The 16178-nt window shown below is 37.1% G+C and overlaps 1 protein-coding gene across 2 annotated transcripts in view; it reads right to left on the bottom strand.

Moving 5' to 3' along the window:
• Positions 1 to 460: 460 nt before the first annotated feature.
• LOC126815619 (NPC intracellular cholesterol transporter 1) overlaps positions 461 to 16178 on the bottom strand; it is a 30769-nt gene continuing 15051 nt past the window's right edge. Inside the window, exons 7-21 of one of the 2 annotated variants that reach the window (XM_050541347.2) lie at positions 15958 to 16052; positions 15583 to 15703; positions 13894 to 14017; positions 12500 to 12672; positions 11622 to 11870; positions 10742 to 10919; positions 10202 to 10366; positions 9494 to 9612; positions 8598 to 8750; positions 7442 to 7567; positions 6454 to 6598; positions 5475 to 5596; positions 4334 to 4564; positions 3760 to 3782; positions 2072 to 2167 (exon numbers count right to left, since the gene is read on the bottom strand). In XM_050541347.2, the coding sequence (XP_050397304.2) occupies positions 3771 to 3782; positions 4334 to 4564; positions 5475 to 5596; positions 6454 to 6598; positions 7442 to 7567; positions 8598 to 8750; positions 9494 to 9612; positions 10202 to 10366; positions 10742 to 10919; positions 11622 to 11870; positions 12500 to 12672; positions 13894 to 14017; positions 15583 to 15703; positions 15958 to 16052 (2013 nt within the window). In that variant the 3' untranslated portion in view covers positions 2072 to 2167; positions 3760 to 3770. Of the gene's footprint in view, positions 2168 to 3759; positions 3783 to 4333; positions 4565 to 5474; positions 5597 to 6453; positions 6599 to 7441; positions 7568 to 8597; positions 8751 to 9493; positions 9613 to 10201; positions 10367 to 10741; positions 10920 to 11621; positions 11871 to 12499; positions 12673 to 13893; positions 14018 to 15582; positions 15704 to 15957; positions 16053 to 16178 lie in introns of both variants that reach the window. The other variant, XM_050541346.2, reaches the window with a different exon arrangement.

Here is a 16178-nt window from a genome sequence, read left to right as displayed (position 1 = left end):
GACCTCGGTTTTTCATATCCAAACGACTCGGCACGCTTTCATAGTACCCCGCACAATCGCAACCTGTGACAATGTGAGGGCCAGGTTTTAAAAAAATCTGGACAATCTAGTCTGTAGAACCCTGTGCCGTGGACAAGCTAGTCTATGGAGTCCTGTACCCTGGAGAATCTAGTCTATAGAGTCCTGTGTCCTAAGTTTTGAAATTTGACTGGCAAGGAAGGTCAAATGGCAAGTTCGTTTATATCGAGAATATTGAACAATTGGACATAAAAAAAATATCAACTGAACTAAAAAAATATCACCGAATTCTCTGTCGACATTCCAGTATTTTATAACAAAAACAAGTAACGCCGTTACTGAATGTTAATATTTATATAACGGCCCGGCCTAATTTAAAATATGTCACAGAAGGCAAAACTATGGCAACAAACAACAATAAATATAATTAGTAAAACATAAAAACGGGACAAAATAATTTAATATACAAAAATATATAAAATATGAAACAAAATAATGTCGAGCTTCCTTGAGATATGATAAGAGATATTCAGGCCACGCCAATCCGATTTTTTGTTCTTCGGACAAAAGCTAATTTAAAATCATTTACCAAAATGCTGTTCTTAAAATCTGTCAGTCGCTTGAGCTACTGATACTATAAATAGACATCTCAGTTTAAGGTACAATTTTTGCTAATTCTGCGAATTAATTCAATTTTTTTTCTTCATATACCTGGTGCATTTTGTTAGTTTTCACAATAATTTTTGTTAATTCTTGCGAATCAATTCAATTTTTTCTTCATATAATTGAAGTATTCTGTCAGTTTTCACAATAGTTAGGTTGTATGTGGTGGTATTTGGTTAGTATTATTGGGTAAATCGTCTTGCCCCCAATTTCTCAAGTTTTTAAATATCAAACAATACATTCTTCGTGAAACTCAAATGAATATTTATTTGTTGATCAATAACCGAAGAACTAAAAATTAATTTGGCTTGGCCTCTAGGACGAGCCAATCATAGCGTTGACCTCAAGATTCTAAACATATAAGGTATAAATAACAGTGATCATAATACGATTATTGACTAATCCGATTAAAACACAGATCCTATTTTAAATTTGTCTTATTTTCTTTCAAATAAACCACATTTTTAATTTGGAGGGGGGGGGGGGGTAACCAAATTCTAGCTTTGAGAGCATGAGCAGAAATCATTGACAATATTGTGACCTCCCACACAAAAAGAGCAGATCTACATAGAGTGGAGGCCATTAAAAAATAGTAATATATTTTGAGACCGGCCGATGTGGGAGCACGTCCAACAATTCCTAAGCATTAGCCGAAGCTATCTGATTAAAACACAGATCCTATTTCGTTTCGTTTTTTATAGTTCAAAATTCGTTTTGTTTTGTCTGTACTACACTAGGATCTGGAAGAGGTGTTATATAACCTGCGTTCTGTGAGGGATTAGCCAATGAAACCCTCTGTTACGGCGACTTCTTGGCGTGCGATGCATGGAACTGTAGGTACACCACTAGAAACGTCAACGCTGATTGATTAATCAATGTCTGACGTCATAGGGTCAAAAACCGTTCGTACGACCTCTGACGTGACCTTTTACTATAACGGGTCAGATCTTCATGTAGTGTAGGCCATCGAAAGTATAAAAAAACCGAAACGAAATATAGATCTGTATTATAATCAGATTGTAGCCTAAGGTAATAAATCTTTGTCTCTAATATCCATTCATTAAACATCACTGGTCATAAATAACTAACATTAATAATACTGGTACTAATAGGCAACCCTAGGTAACCCCCTTTTGGATGAAAGCGGTGTGTAATTGATATCAATAGGCAACTCTAGGATGTAGGCGGTGTGTAATTGATATCAATAGGCAACCCCAGGTAACCCCCTCTTGAATGTAGGCGGTGTGTAATTAATATTAATAGGCAACTCTAGGTAACCCCCTCTTGGTTGTAGGCGGTGTATTATTGATATTAATAGGCAACTCTAGGTAACCCCCTCTTGGGTGTAGACGGTGTGTAATTGATATCAATAGGCAACTCTAGGCAACCCCTTCTTGGTTGTAGGTGGTGTGTAATCTGGTGGAGGTATATAAACTGTTTCTATATCATCATAGTTTGGTGGGTATCCATTTCTATTTGTATAACCCTACAAATACACAAAAATAATCTTTAAATATTGAAGACAAATCAGTTCTGAGAAAAAAGTCGATATCTTTTGTATAACCATATAAACAAATAGAAATCGATATTAAAGATGCATTAGGTAAGAGCTAAATCTGTCTATTGCAGGGTGGTTTTTTTTTGGCTTTAAATGTTATATAAAGTATTATTTAGACGACAAGTTTATAATCAACTCTCAAGATCATTGGATGTCAGAGATTTAAACCAATCGCCATTTAGTGATTTAATTTAAAAATGAAGAAGCGAGGCCGCACCTCGATGAACAAATAACGTTACTATGGTAATAAACAATATTTGCCACATCTTTTCAAAACTTCAAACAGTGATGACTTAACTTGGCTCAGAATAATGTAAATGAATAAAATTTTCAACGTTATATCCATTTTTCATTAGCCATTTTGGAATTATTATAACAAGAACGGTCAGCTCTTTATCTAAATCTTACATAATGCATCTTTAAAATAAGGAAAACAAATCAGTTCTCTGAGAAAAACACAAAACAAAGTCAGTAAAATACTGAATCTAAATCTGAAATCGTTTTCACAGAACTGGATATTCTCCTTTTGTTTTTAGAAATATCACGAACCAGGCAAACTTCCATAGCGCCTTTCATACTTGAGTACAAAATTAGTTTCAAAAGTGTACTAAATCGTATTCTCATTTAATGATTAGAAATATCACAAACGAGGCAAACTTCTATAGCGCCTTCAATACTTGAGTACAAAATCAGTTTTAAACGTGAATAATATTTAACAGGACATGTAAAAATAAATCAGATAATAGTAAGTAGTTACAAATAAAATATATATATAATAAACATCCAGAAAAGAAAATAAGAGAAAAATACCAGGACACCAATAACAAAAGTAAGCTTTAAAAGAAGTAAATAAAATGCGGTATAAAACAGAAAATGCTTTACTTAATGGAGGGGTTCCCATCTAGGAGTATATAGTTTTTGAAAAACTAAGAGAAATCTTTTTTGAAAAACTAAGTGAAATAGTTTTTGAAAAACTAAGTGAAATAATTTTTGAAACTAAATGGATTATTTTTTGATAAAAGTTTGAAATTAAAAAAACTAAGTGAAATTTTTTTGAGAATAAGTGAAATTTTTTTGAGAATAAGTGAAATTTTTTTGAGAATAAGTGAAACAATTTTGAAAAGATATGCGCAATAATTTTGGAAACTTAGTGAAATTATTTTGGAAACTTAGTGAAATAATTTTGGAACTAAGACTAAGTGAAATAACATTGGCAAATGCTATTATTATTGGTATTTGCAAAAAAAAAAATACCCAGTATCTTAAAAAAAGCCCCTTTGTCGATGGCGTCACCTAGCAAACTAGCTACGCGGGATAAGCGGTACACGATAAACCTTGAGAACCCCTGACTTAAAGGATAAGTTAGGAAATGAGTAGTGAACATTGAAAGAAATGAGCTCTCACAGATTCTCTTTCAAAAGCATAAATAACGTTAAATAAAACTTAACACTTCAACAAACAAACAAAAAAGATAAAAAAAAAATATAAAAAAAAAACAACTAGCAAGAAATAGTCCTTACATCTTTTCCTTTTAATCCCCAGACTGCATAAAATATATATTAAAGATATTGTACAATTTGGTTGGAAAGCTAAATAAACAAACAGCCAGCCATACAAAATACAGAATGGAAAAGGTTCTTAGCCAGCAGTGAAAACGGGGGTTTAACGTCCACTCGACACAAACCCCGCCGGTCATTTCGGGACTAACATATGATTCAATTTTATTTCAACAATTCGCTTGCGCGTAGGAGCCTTTAGCAGTCGTAGGACCCGGATAAAACCCAAGATATTAGGCAGGCGACTGTACACCTTATCATGATATAGACACTAGGGTTCGAAAGAATGCCAGATGAGTGAATGCCAGACCTTGTGATCTAAAACGCACACGTTATATATGGCCGTTTTGACTAATCTACTTAAAATCGGAGCCATCCAAGGTTCAGAGGGTTGATTCTAGGCTTGCCATGTGAATAAATGTTTGAATAATAATTTATATTACATTTGAAGCGAAAATAAAGTAGGCAGATTTAGTTCTTACATAATGCATCTCTAATATATGCAAATACAAATAATTGATAATTATCTTATACTTACATTATTAGGAAATTGTTTACTACTGGATGTCATGGCCATGTTGTTAATACCGTTCATATTTTTATTATCGTGTGTATGACTGTGGTGGGGGACATGATCCCCGGAAGGCGGCACCTTTTCATGGTAAATGTGATCAGCTGATAGGTAGGGACTGGGTCCCAACCACGACAGGATGATAGGTAGAAATACTAATCCGTGAAATAATCCATACCAGACAACGAGGAAGAATACCTACAATAATAACGTACACTTCATTATAATAGTTCTACATTAGGGGATAATCAGATTAAAAAACAGATCTATATTTCTTATCGTTTTTTTATACTTTCGATAGCCTACACTACATGAAGATCTGGTCGGTTGTAGCGATAGGTCGCGTCAGAGGTCATACGAGGGGCTTTTGACCTATGACGTCAGGTATTTGATTAACCAATCAGCATTGATATTACTAGTGGATTACCCACAGTTCCGTGCAAAACACGCCTAAAGCTCGCCGTAACAGAACGTTGCATTAGCTAATAGCTCACATCATTCAGAAAACGTCAATGATAACAACTCTTCCAGATCATAGTGTAGTAAAGACAAGTAAAACGAAATTTTGAACTATAAAACGAAACGAAATAGGATCCGTGTTTTAATCTGATTGATTAGGGGAGAGAGAGAAATGGGGTTTAACAGCCACTCCATTTTATTTCAATAATTTGGTTAGGTTCCTAAGTAGTTAGAGGAAGTCAGGGACCTAGAGAAAACCCACGAGGCTGGACAGGCGACCCTATTCCTTGTCACGTACAAGCTAGGAAATCGAAATCACACCAGTTGGCTCAATGACAAACCTTGTGATCCAACGCGCACACGTTAACCACTCGGTTACCCAACTACCTTTCTACTACATTAGGGTCATCGCCAGCTGTCAATTTTTTTTTTACTTGCACCAAGGTTTTTCATTCCATCGGAACGACTAGACATGGTCCTTGCCAGAGCTCCCCCCCCCCCCCAACACCCCCACCTGAACTCACTGACTTACAATGGGAAATCACGCCAAAATCAAAAGCAAACCGAGACCTACTAAGTAGCGAGCAGTGGTCTATGACGTAGTGTAAAATTATACATACCTTAAAGAATGTGGTAAAATTATACGTACCTTAAAGAATGTGGTAAAGACGTAGCTGTTACTGCCACCAAGTAGAACAAAGGCAAGGAAGGTACTGAACCCTCCATTAAACACGGGTGGTCCCATTTCACTTAAAGTTTCTAGAGCCCGGGCTAACATAATATAAAAAATAAGGTTCAACATTTTCATAAACACAAAGGTGGCAGGGGAGAGGGGGGGGGGGGGGTTAACTTAACATCCACTTGACACAAACTAGTCAAACTAGTTCAACATTTTCATGAACATAAATGAGAGTGCGAGAGAACAGAGAGCTGGCAGACTCGCGTACTGCAGTTTAATATAAAGAGACATCTTTAATTAAGGTCAAAAATAAAATTGTCAGGTTTCATTGGATTTAAAATGGTGAGTACGAATCTAAACAACGCCACTGGAATCTATGACAGACCTTACGATGCACAGCAAACCCGTTAGACCATTCGGCCACAGGTCTTTAGCAGTGGGTGGGAGGAAATCGGAGAAAATCCACGATGTTAGGCAGGCCACCCTACGCCTTGTCACATACAAGTGTCGGTCAAAGTCACACCACTTAATGACATATCTTATAATTAAATGACACAGGTTACTAATTCTGATTAAAATACAGATCTATATTTCGTTTCGTTTTTTTATACTTTTAATGGCCTACACTACATCAAAATCTGACCAGTTGTACTGGGAGGTCGCGTCAGGGGTCATACGGGCGGCTTTTGACCCTATGACGTCAGATATTGATTAATCAGCGTTAAATTTGTGAAGACAAGTAAAACGAAATTTTGAACTATAAAAAACGAAACGAAATAGGATCTGTGTTTTAATTAGATTGCAGGTTACCCCAGCCGAACCTTTAAAGTGTGAATGAGTACTATATTTACCTTGTCTGGTACCTTTAATAGTCATAAACATATGTGTTTAATCAGATTGCAGGTTACCTGACCCGAACCTTTAAAGTGTGAATAAATACTATATTTACCTTGTCTGGTACCTTTAATAGTCATAAAGGTATGACCTATATGAGCTGAATAATCAACAGCTAGACCTATAGCTAGAATCAACTGTATACTAGTAACTGTCTCTATAGTTAAACCCCAGAAATGCATAGAACCACCGACATTTACCTGTAATATAAAATAATAGAACCACTATCATTAATTAACAATCATAGAACCACCATCATTTACCTTTAATAAACAATCATAGAACCACCATCATTTACCTGTAATATAAAATCATAGAACCACCAACATTTACCTATAATAAACAATCATAGAACCACCATCATTTACCTGTAATAAACAATCATAGAACCACCATCATTTACCTGTAATAAACAATCATAGAACCACCAACATTTACCTATAATAAACAATCATAGAACCACCAACATTTACCTATAATAAACAATCATAGAACCACCATCATTTACCCATAATAAACAATCATAGAACCACCATCATTTACCTATAATAAACAATCATAGAACCACCAACATTTACCTATAATAAACAATCATAGAACCACCATCATTTACCTATAATAAACAATCATAGAACCACACTCATTAATTAACAATCATAGAACCACCAACATTTACCTATAATAAACAATCATAGAACCACCATCATTTACCTGTAATAAACAATCATAGAACCACCATCATTTACCTGTAATAAACCCTTATATCGAATTCCAACTGCACGCCAATGTGTACACAGGACCTCGGTTTTCGTCCTATACTGAACAACTATCCATGACCACCGTGGCCCCATGTGAGCATTGATTCACTACTCTAAAGTAATGTTTAGTATATAGAAAGTGTTTAGAACTCGATAGGTCAATCCCACTGTCGTTAGAATTCCCACTGTCGATAGTGTAATCACACTGTCGTTAGGGAAATTCCACAGACGTTAGGATAATCCTACTGTCGTTAGTGTAATCCCACTGTCGTTAGAAATACTTACCAGAGTAAACATGATACAGCAGGAGACCATTAGACACGTCCACAGATTGGCTATTAATACCAACGTTACCAGGAAAACACAGAGAAACGCTAAACCCAAGTTTCTATATAACTCGGTCTGGATAACCTGAAAAAAACATTCAATCAAACAGATATTATAATAAATAATGTCGAGAACTTTAATAAATTCATATATGTTGACTACCAATGTTGGTAAACTTTAATAAATCCAACAAGCCATATATGTAGACAACCAAAGTGGGTGGATTTAATACTAGTACAATATCAAATTACATTGACATTGAATAAAATAATACGATGAATGAGTTCAGGTTTAACGTCCCATTTTTCTACAAAATCGGGCTAATGAAGATGGGTTTGTCCATCCAGTGTGCTATAGGTGGCTATGCTTATTGCCCATCTAGTTTGCTATGAAAATTGGTATGCACATTACCAATCCAGTGTGCTATGACGATGGGTTTGCCCATTACCCATCCGGTGTGCTATGAAGATGGGTATGCCCATTAACTATTCAGTGTGCTATGAAGGATGGGCATGCCCATTACCCATTACCCATCCAGTGTGCCATGAAGATGGGTATTCCTATTACCCATCCAGTGTGCTATGAAGATGGTTTGCCCATTACCCAACAAATGTGTACTATGAAGATTAGTATGCCCATTAACTATTCAGTGTGCTATGAAGAATGGGCATGCCCATTACCCACCCCGTGTGCTATAAAGATCGTATAGTTAGCCAGCCATTGTCTTCCCTTGACTTGCTAAATAAAACACTTTTCTGCACCGACTGGGCTAACGAAGACGGGCAAACAATGTATTATGACGGGAACCTTTGCCAGAACCGTGGCGCTACAGTCCACTCTTATTTTGAATTCCATCTGTCAAGGGTTCTTTTACTCGCACGCCAATGTGTACACAATCTGATTAAAATACAGATCTATATTTCGTTTCGTTTTTTTATACTTTCGATGGTCTACTGTAGTGAAGACAAGAAAAACCAAATTTTGAACTATAAAAAAAGAAACGAAATAGGATCTGTGTTTTAATCAGATTGATATGTACACTGCTTCTCAGTTTATTAATGGTTTCAATAATTAAAGCCATTGATTAATCTGGGTCTTTTTGTTTTTGTTTTACCTTGTTTGTTTCCCAGTTAAGGAAAGATCTAGAATAAACAAAACACTGTTCTGAAAAACCAGCATCTGTGACTATTTTACGGAAAGCATCCATTGCTGCTATTTCTGTCTTCGAATCCGGTAAATTCTTAAATTTGAAAGTTATCTGACTCGCCTGTAAAAAAATCAACAAATTTCATAAAAATTATATTAACGACAATATCTGACCATGTAGTCCATTTAAATCCCCCCCCCCCATAATGTTCAATATTAAAATGGAGCAAGAAGATTTGGTCAACCACATCCCCAGCTTTTGAATAACAAAACTAAGTCAAATCTGTTTCCATGGAAACACACAAATCATTAAATTCGAGAAAAATTTAAGTAGGAAAAAGGTTGATGTGTGTGACTGTGTGCAAAGTGTGATGAATATACCTTGAAATATGTTCTGGATAAAATGTATACCAAAAACGAAATAAAGTTTGTTTCCATGGAAACACACACATAATCAAACCTGAAAGTTTTTCAGGCAGCATAGGGCACAAGTACTATTATATGTTCATATGTGTACAAAGTTTCATAAAGATATCTTGAACTGTTTATGAAATATGCCCTGGAAACAAAAGAAGCGCGGGACGGATCCGATTTCAATATCCCTCCTTTAACGATAGCTTAACTTCGTTCGGTGAATTTGGGATAATAAAACTGACTTACGGAAGCACGTCAATGAGGAAGTAGATAAAATTTTAAATCCGACAAACGGGGAAAATCTTTGACTGGGGAAATTACATAAGATATTCTGAAACTGTGGAATAATAACGAACGGGGAAATCTTTGACTGGTGTTTTGAAACTGTGGGACAATAACGAACGGGGAAAACTTTAAGTGGTGTAATTATAAAGATGTTTAGAAACTTACCAAAATATCTCCACCTGAACTGTTAGCAAATGAAAACAAGCGAACATATCGTTTATGATCAACTGTAACATATCTGTGTGTCAGGTCTATAAACGCCTGTTCATCTACAGGATATTTATCTGGAAATAAACAATTTGTTAGAATCAGTTTCTGTCGTGTCTTATTATATCTTAGGAACTGTAGACTAAGAATATTTCTTAAAGCCTTATAATATTTCTTACACACCTATAACGGTAAATTTCTTTGATCTCTCTCATTGAAATTTTGCATTTAAAGATACATTATGTAAGATTTAGATAAAGAGCTACCTATTTTTGCTATAATTGTTCGAAAATAGATAATGTAAAATGAATAATTTGAAAATTTCATTTAAATAACTCCATTGTAAGCGAAATTATTAGCCTTTGAAGGTTTGACAAGGTGTGTGCAATAATTTCAACCACCGTACTGGTTGTTCGAAGCTAAGTCTCGCTCCTCCATTTTTAGCTTAAATCAAAATATGGCTGAACTGGTCTAATCTATTTAATATTGGAGAAATCCGATGCCATTGAGAGTTTATTATGGCCTGGATCAGTTAATTAATGTCTAAGTAATAATTTAGAAAACATTTCAGGCCTAAAGAAATACCTGCAGTAGGCAGATTTAGCTCTTGCATAGGAAAGTTATATTACTAACGTGCATATAATTTAGAAAAATTATATGACTTACTTGCATCTAATTTAGCCGTATAAGCAGCATCTGATGTAACAAGCAGGAAATCTGTCATAGACTTAAACCAACTATCTAAGGTACCATTAGAATAATACTGACTCTCTTTAATGTTGGTGTACATTTGATCAAATTTACTTTTACTTCCAAAATAGTCAATATTACCTGAAAAAACAAAGACATCAATTGCACATTTTGTTTTAATTTGAAGGAGCCATGGTGGTTCAGTGGGTGAGACATTGGCTCGCTGATCTGGAGGTCATAAGTTCGATCAGATGTTGACCGAGGTGGTTCCATCCTGTGGGTGGTAATGGACGGAGGGCTTGGCAAAAGACAACGTAAAGTTGTTGGGATGGGACAAAAAAAAACAAAGTTCCATGTACACATTGGCGTGCACATAAAAGACACTTGGACTTCGATATAAGAGTAGGTCGTAGTGTCGCCGCCCGGGTAAAATTTCCCTCGTAGCACACTGTATGACGTATGCGTTAAAAGTTAAACCTCATTTCATTTCATTTCTAAAGATAAAGAGAACCTTACCGCAGTAGATAGATCCAGCCTTTCCATCACCAGGAAAATACTTTTCAGAATTAACAACATATTCCGAGGCGTATGAATCGGTAGGTAGAAACCAATTAGAATCAAATTCTTGTTTTAGACTGACCACACCATATACATTCACACCAAATATAGCCAATGTTAAAATAAATAAAACAATCTGAAAAAAATATAATGATATATTGTTTTAAAAAAAAAAATATATCAATACAAACTATGTATACATTTCACATTTTGCGTTTTACAAGCTAAAAAGGTGATATTTCGTACAACAAGGGGGCGATAAACCATACAGGCACGGGGTTTAACGTCCTACTGTTCTGCTCCGAACTGGGCTAACGAAGAAGATGAGCATACGCCATATAGTGTGCTATGAGGGAAATTTTGCCCGGACAGCGGCACTACGGCCTACTCTTATATCGAATTCCAACTGAAATGAAATGAAATAAAATGGGGTTTAACGTCCTCCTGTTTTGCTCCGAACTGGGCTTAACTGGGCTTATGCAGACGGCCATACGCTATACAGTGTGCTATGAGGGAAATTTTGTCAGGACAGCGGCACTATGGCCTACTCTTATACCGAATTCCAACTGTCAAGGGATCTTTTACGTGCACGCTAATGTGTGCACGGGACATCGGTTTTTTGTTTTATCCGAAGGACTAGACAGCTGTCCTTGTCATGCCCTCCGTCCTGCATCACTGCACGCCAATATGTACACAGGACCTCGGTTTTCGTCCCATCCGAACGACTAGAAAGCTGTCCCTGCCAGGCCCCCCATCCTGCATCAGTTTGGGAATAAAGGGCCAAGAAGGTTAAATGTTTGAACCTAAAAAATGATATCGAAAATATTAAAATAATAACCTTGACTGGTAGCTTGAGAATAAAGGGAGCGTAGAACTTTTTAAAGAACAAAATAAGGATTTCCTTCTGACTACATTTGTTGGGCGTGTAATCTTTATGTACATAGCAACAACAACAAGCGTTACGATCTTGTCCTCGTCGTCGCTGATCTAAGGCTAAAGTAGCTGTGAAGAAAATAGTCTGGAAGAAGAATAACCCCAGTATACCAATAGCAGCAAATCCACAGAACGATTTCAATGCCGGCAATACCTGAAAAAAGAGGAAATAAATTATATAAAATGACTTGGGTCGGATTAGGACCTTTAAGAGAGCTCAGCATGGAAAAATTTATGGTGTCCCCAACATGGGGTGTAATTCACGACACTTAAACTAATATATTTTAAAAATACATTATGGGAAATTAGATAAAGAGCTGACAGTTCTCACTATAATAGTTAAAAACTAGATAATGTAATGGGAATTTGCTGAAAATCATCAGGGTAGGCGCACATCAGTGGTGCAGGGCGGATGGTCAGGCAAAGAAAAGCATGGTATATTCCAGTCTTCATTAGCCCATTTGGTCCGGAAAAGTGGGGTTTAACGTCGAACTGTTCTGCTCCGACTGGGATAATGAAGACGGACATACGCCATACAGTGTGCTATGAGGGAAGTTTTTCCAGGGCAGCAGCACTATGGCTTACTCTTTATATTCTATTCCAACTACCAAAGGATCTTTTACGTGCACGACAATGTGTACATGAGACCTTGTCAGGCCTTCGGTCCTGCACCAATGGCAAGGGGAAACCACGTTGGAAAATCCAAATGAACTTTCTCTGCCAATGCATGGATCGAACATGCGACCTCCAGACTAGCATGCGAGCTACCCAGTTCACACTTACCGTAGTGGCACCAATACCAAAAGCGACAACATCTGTTATTGACGTAACGGTCACAGATAATCCGGCATGTTTTAAAACATGGCCAATCTTTTCAGGTATTTCTAGTTCTATCTCATCTGGGTTTAAATTGTTTAAGGCTCCGATTATAACAAACATGTCGTCTACACCAATACCTGTAAATACAAACTTATTTAAAACAAACGAAAAAATAGGTAAGCAGTAGGATAAGGGCATAACGGAATAGTAGGATAAGGGCATAACATAACGGCACATTACAGGCAATAGTTCTGAGCAGAAAAAGGGCCCAACGGAACATTACAGGCAGTGGTATAAGGGCTTAACAGAACATTACAGGCAATGGTATAAGGGCCTAACGGAACATTACAGGCAGTAGGGTGAGGCCTAATGTAATCTTGCGCTATATAAATCTGTTATTAGCATTAATGGAACATTACAGGCAGTGGTATAAGGGCCTAACAGAACATTACAGGCAGTAGGGTAAGGGCCCAAGGGCAGTATGTTAGGTCTTAATGGAACATTACAGGCAGTTGGATAAGGGGTTAATGGAAAATTACAGGCAGTAGGATAAGGGCTTAGCGGAACTTTACAGGCAGTAGGATAAGGGCTTAGCGGAACATTACAGGCGGTAGGATAAGCGCTTAACGGAACATTACAGGCAGTAGGTTAAGGGCTTAATGGAACATTACAGGCAGTAGGATAAGGGCTTAACGGAACATTATAGGCAGTAGGATAATGAACACAAATTGAAAGTAGATCAGGCTTACCTGACAACGCCAGAAAGTGAACACAAATTAGCATTAATGGAACATTACAGGCAGTGGTATAAGGGCCTAACAGAACATTACAGGCAGTAGGGTAAGGGCCCAAGGGCAGTATGTTAGGTCTTAATAATGGAACATTACAGGCAGTAGGATAAGGGGTTAATGGAAAATTACAGGCAGTAGGATAAGGGCTTAGCGGAACTTTACAGGCAGTAGGATAAGGGCTTAGCGGAACATTACAGGCGGTAGGATAAGCGCTTAACGGAACATTACAGGCAGTAGGTTAAGGGCTTAATGGAACATTACAGGCAGTAGGATAAGGGCTTAATGGAACATTACTGGCAGTAGGATAAGGGCTTAGCGGAACATTACAGGCAGTAGGATAAGGGCTTAGCGGAACTCTACAGGCAATAGGATAAGGGCTTAGCGGAACATTACAGGCGGTAGGATAAGGGCTTAATGGAACATTATAGGCAGTAGGATAATGAACACAAATTGAAAGTAGATCAGGCTTACCTGACAACGCCAGAAAGTGAACACAAATTGAAAGTGGATCAGGCTTACCTGATAACGCCAGAAAGTGACCACAAATTGAAAGTAGATCATGCTTACCTAACAGTAGAAATGGTAGAATAGAATGTAGAGGACCGTATTCTAATCCACATGCCGATGATAAACCGAATGATACACAAATAGACATCCCAACACATAATATACCAGACAAAGCCAGGTAAATCTAAAAATAGAAAATAGTTTCCTTTAAAGATACATTATGGGAGATTAGATACAGCGCTGGTAGTTCTCACTATAATAGTTAAAAACTAGATAACGTAAAGAGAAAATTGATCCACTTTGAACCGAGAATTTGGTGATTGAATTTTGGGCCTTGCCTCGATCATCATTACTAAAGTTGGTACGATAAAAAAACATAGTCTCTTGCATGATGTATGTTTAAATCATATCTAACAGCAGGATATACTGATGTGGTGAGATGGTCGTGACTACAGTGGTCAGATTTTGTAATGGCGCTCCGGTCAAATTTGTTCCTCTGGAAACACAAGAAATGAACAAATCTGAAAAAGCTAGGTAAATCATGAAAGAGAAAATCGTTTTCCATTAAAAGATATAGTAGAAGTAGGATTTATGGATAATATTTCTTACGTGGTGTGGCGACATATTGTGAGAGAGAGAGAAATGGGGTTTATGGTCCACTTGACACAAACTAGGTCATTTCGGGACTAACATATGGTTTAATTTTATTTCAATAATTCGCTTGCGCGTATAGGTCTTTAGCAGTGGGAGGAAACCGGAGGAAACCAAAAGGTTGGACAGGCGACCCTACTCCTTGTCACGTACAACCGGGGATTCGAAACCACGCCAGTTGACTCAATGACAGGCCTTATGATACAGCGCGCACGTGCTAACCATTCGGCTATCCAACCCCCCTGGCAACATATTGTAATGGAGCTCTAGAAATAAATGGGGTTTAACGTCCTACTGTTCTGCCCCGACTGCACTATAATGAAGACGGACATACGCCACACAGTGTGCTATGAGGGAAATTGTGCCCGGGCATCGGCGCAACGGCCTACTCTTACATCGAATTCAGGAGTCTTTTACGTGCACGTCAATGTGAACACGTGACCTCGGTGCTAGCGACAATGTACAGTCGTTCCCTTGGGAGCTGGAATTAGATATAAGAGTAGGCTGTAGCGCCGGTGTCCAGACAAAATTTCACTCATAGCACACTGCATGGCGTATGCCCGTCTTCATTATCCCAGTCGGTGCAAAACAGTATGACGTTTAAACCCCATTTCATTTCATCTAATATACATCAATTCATAAACTAGGAATTGGCACAAATGGGTCGCAACACATATAATAATGTAATCTGAATATATATAAACTGATTTACATTCAATCGTATCCGTTTTACTCTAATTTCAAATCAGCTATGTTCGGCGAAATATGCCAAAAGTATCAATCGAATGGCAATCTCTAGCTGGTTATTCCAGCCTACACCGATAGTATCGAATATTTCTAGCCTTCTTCTTCGAGTCCCTTGTAACAATTGGCGCTGAAACCTAGTATTATGGTACACGATTCGTGTACCAATTGTAAAATGGTTATTTTATCTTAAATATTGGATATCAAAAACCCACCTTTTCCCAGTAAGATCACAACATCAATGTTGATTTTAATTGACAAATAATTCGAGATTTCAATATCGAAGACTTTAGCTGATATTCAGTTAGAGAGTTAGCTACTTTAATACTGCATATATTATATTGATAGACTTACACCCTGTTCTACTTGATTAAATCTGCCCAGTACAACAGCTACATAAATAATTAGTACAAAATATCCTGCTGATAGTAGAGAAACATCGCCTGTTATAGCACCACCACCTTCATCTCCAAAACTATAATAAAACAAAATACACAAACTTTTATTAGATTGGGAGCCACGGTGGCCAATTGGTAAGACGCTTACTCACTAGCCTTGTTAATTGGTTTTATGATATTTAACGACCAACCGCTTTCACGAATATCGAGATCACACATGGTGTAGCCTATGTTGTAATTTATAATTTTTTGTCTCACGTTTTTGATTATATTGGTGTTTAGTCTTTTTTAAAGGAAACACCCGAAAATCGCCAAAGATAAGGGTACCTACCTTCTCGTAGCAAAGAAATAGACTGAAGATAATCCTTTCTCACTTTGGGATAGTTCTATAAATTTAGCTTCCCACGCCATCGATTTGTCTTTCATCTGGAACGAATAATATGGTATGAATAACTATTTAATATATATAACTGCCTACTATATGTATATATATATAGAGACCAGGAACCCAGGGTACCAACCTAGCTGAAATGTGTACCAATTTTCTCCTAT

This window comes from Patella vulgata, chromosome 3 (assembly GCF_932274485.2).
Source record: "Patella vulgata chromosome 3, xgPatVulg1.2, whole genome shotgun sequence".
Lineage (NCBI taxonomy): Eukaryota > Metazoa > Mollusca > Gastropoda > Patellidae > Patella > Patella vulgata.
Note: the sequence above shows the minus strand (reverse complement) of the source record. Positions and strands in the feature narration are given on the sequence as shown.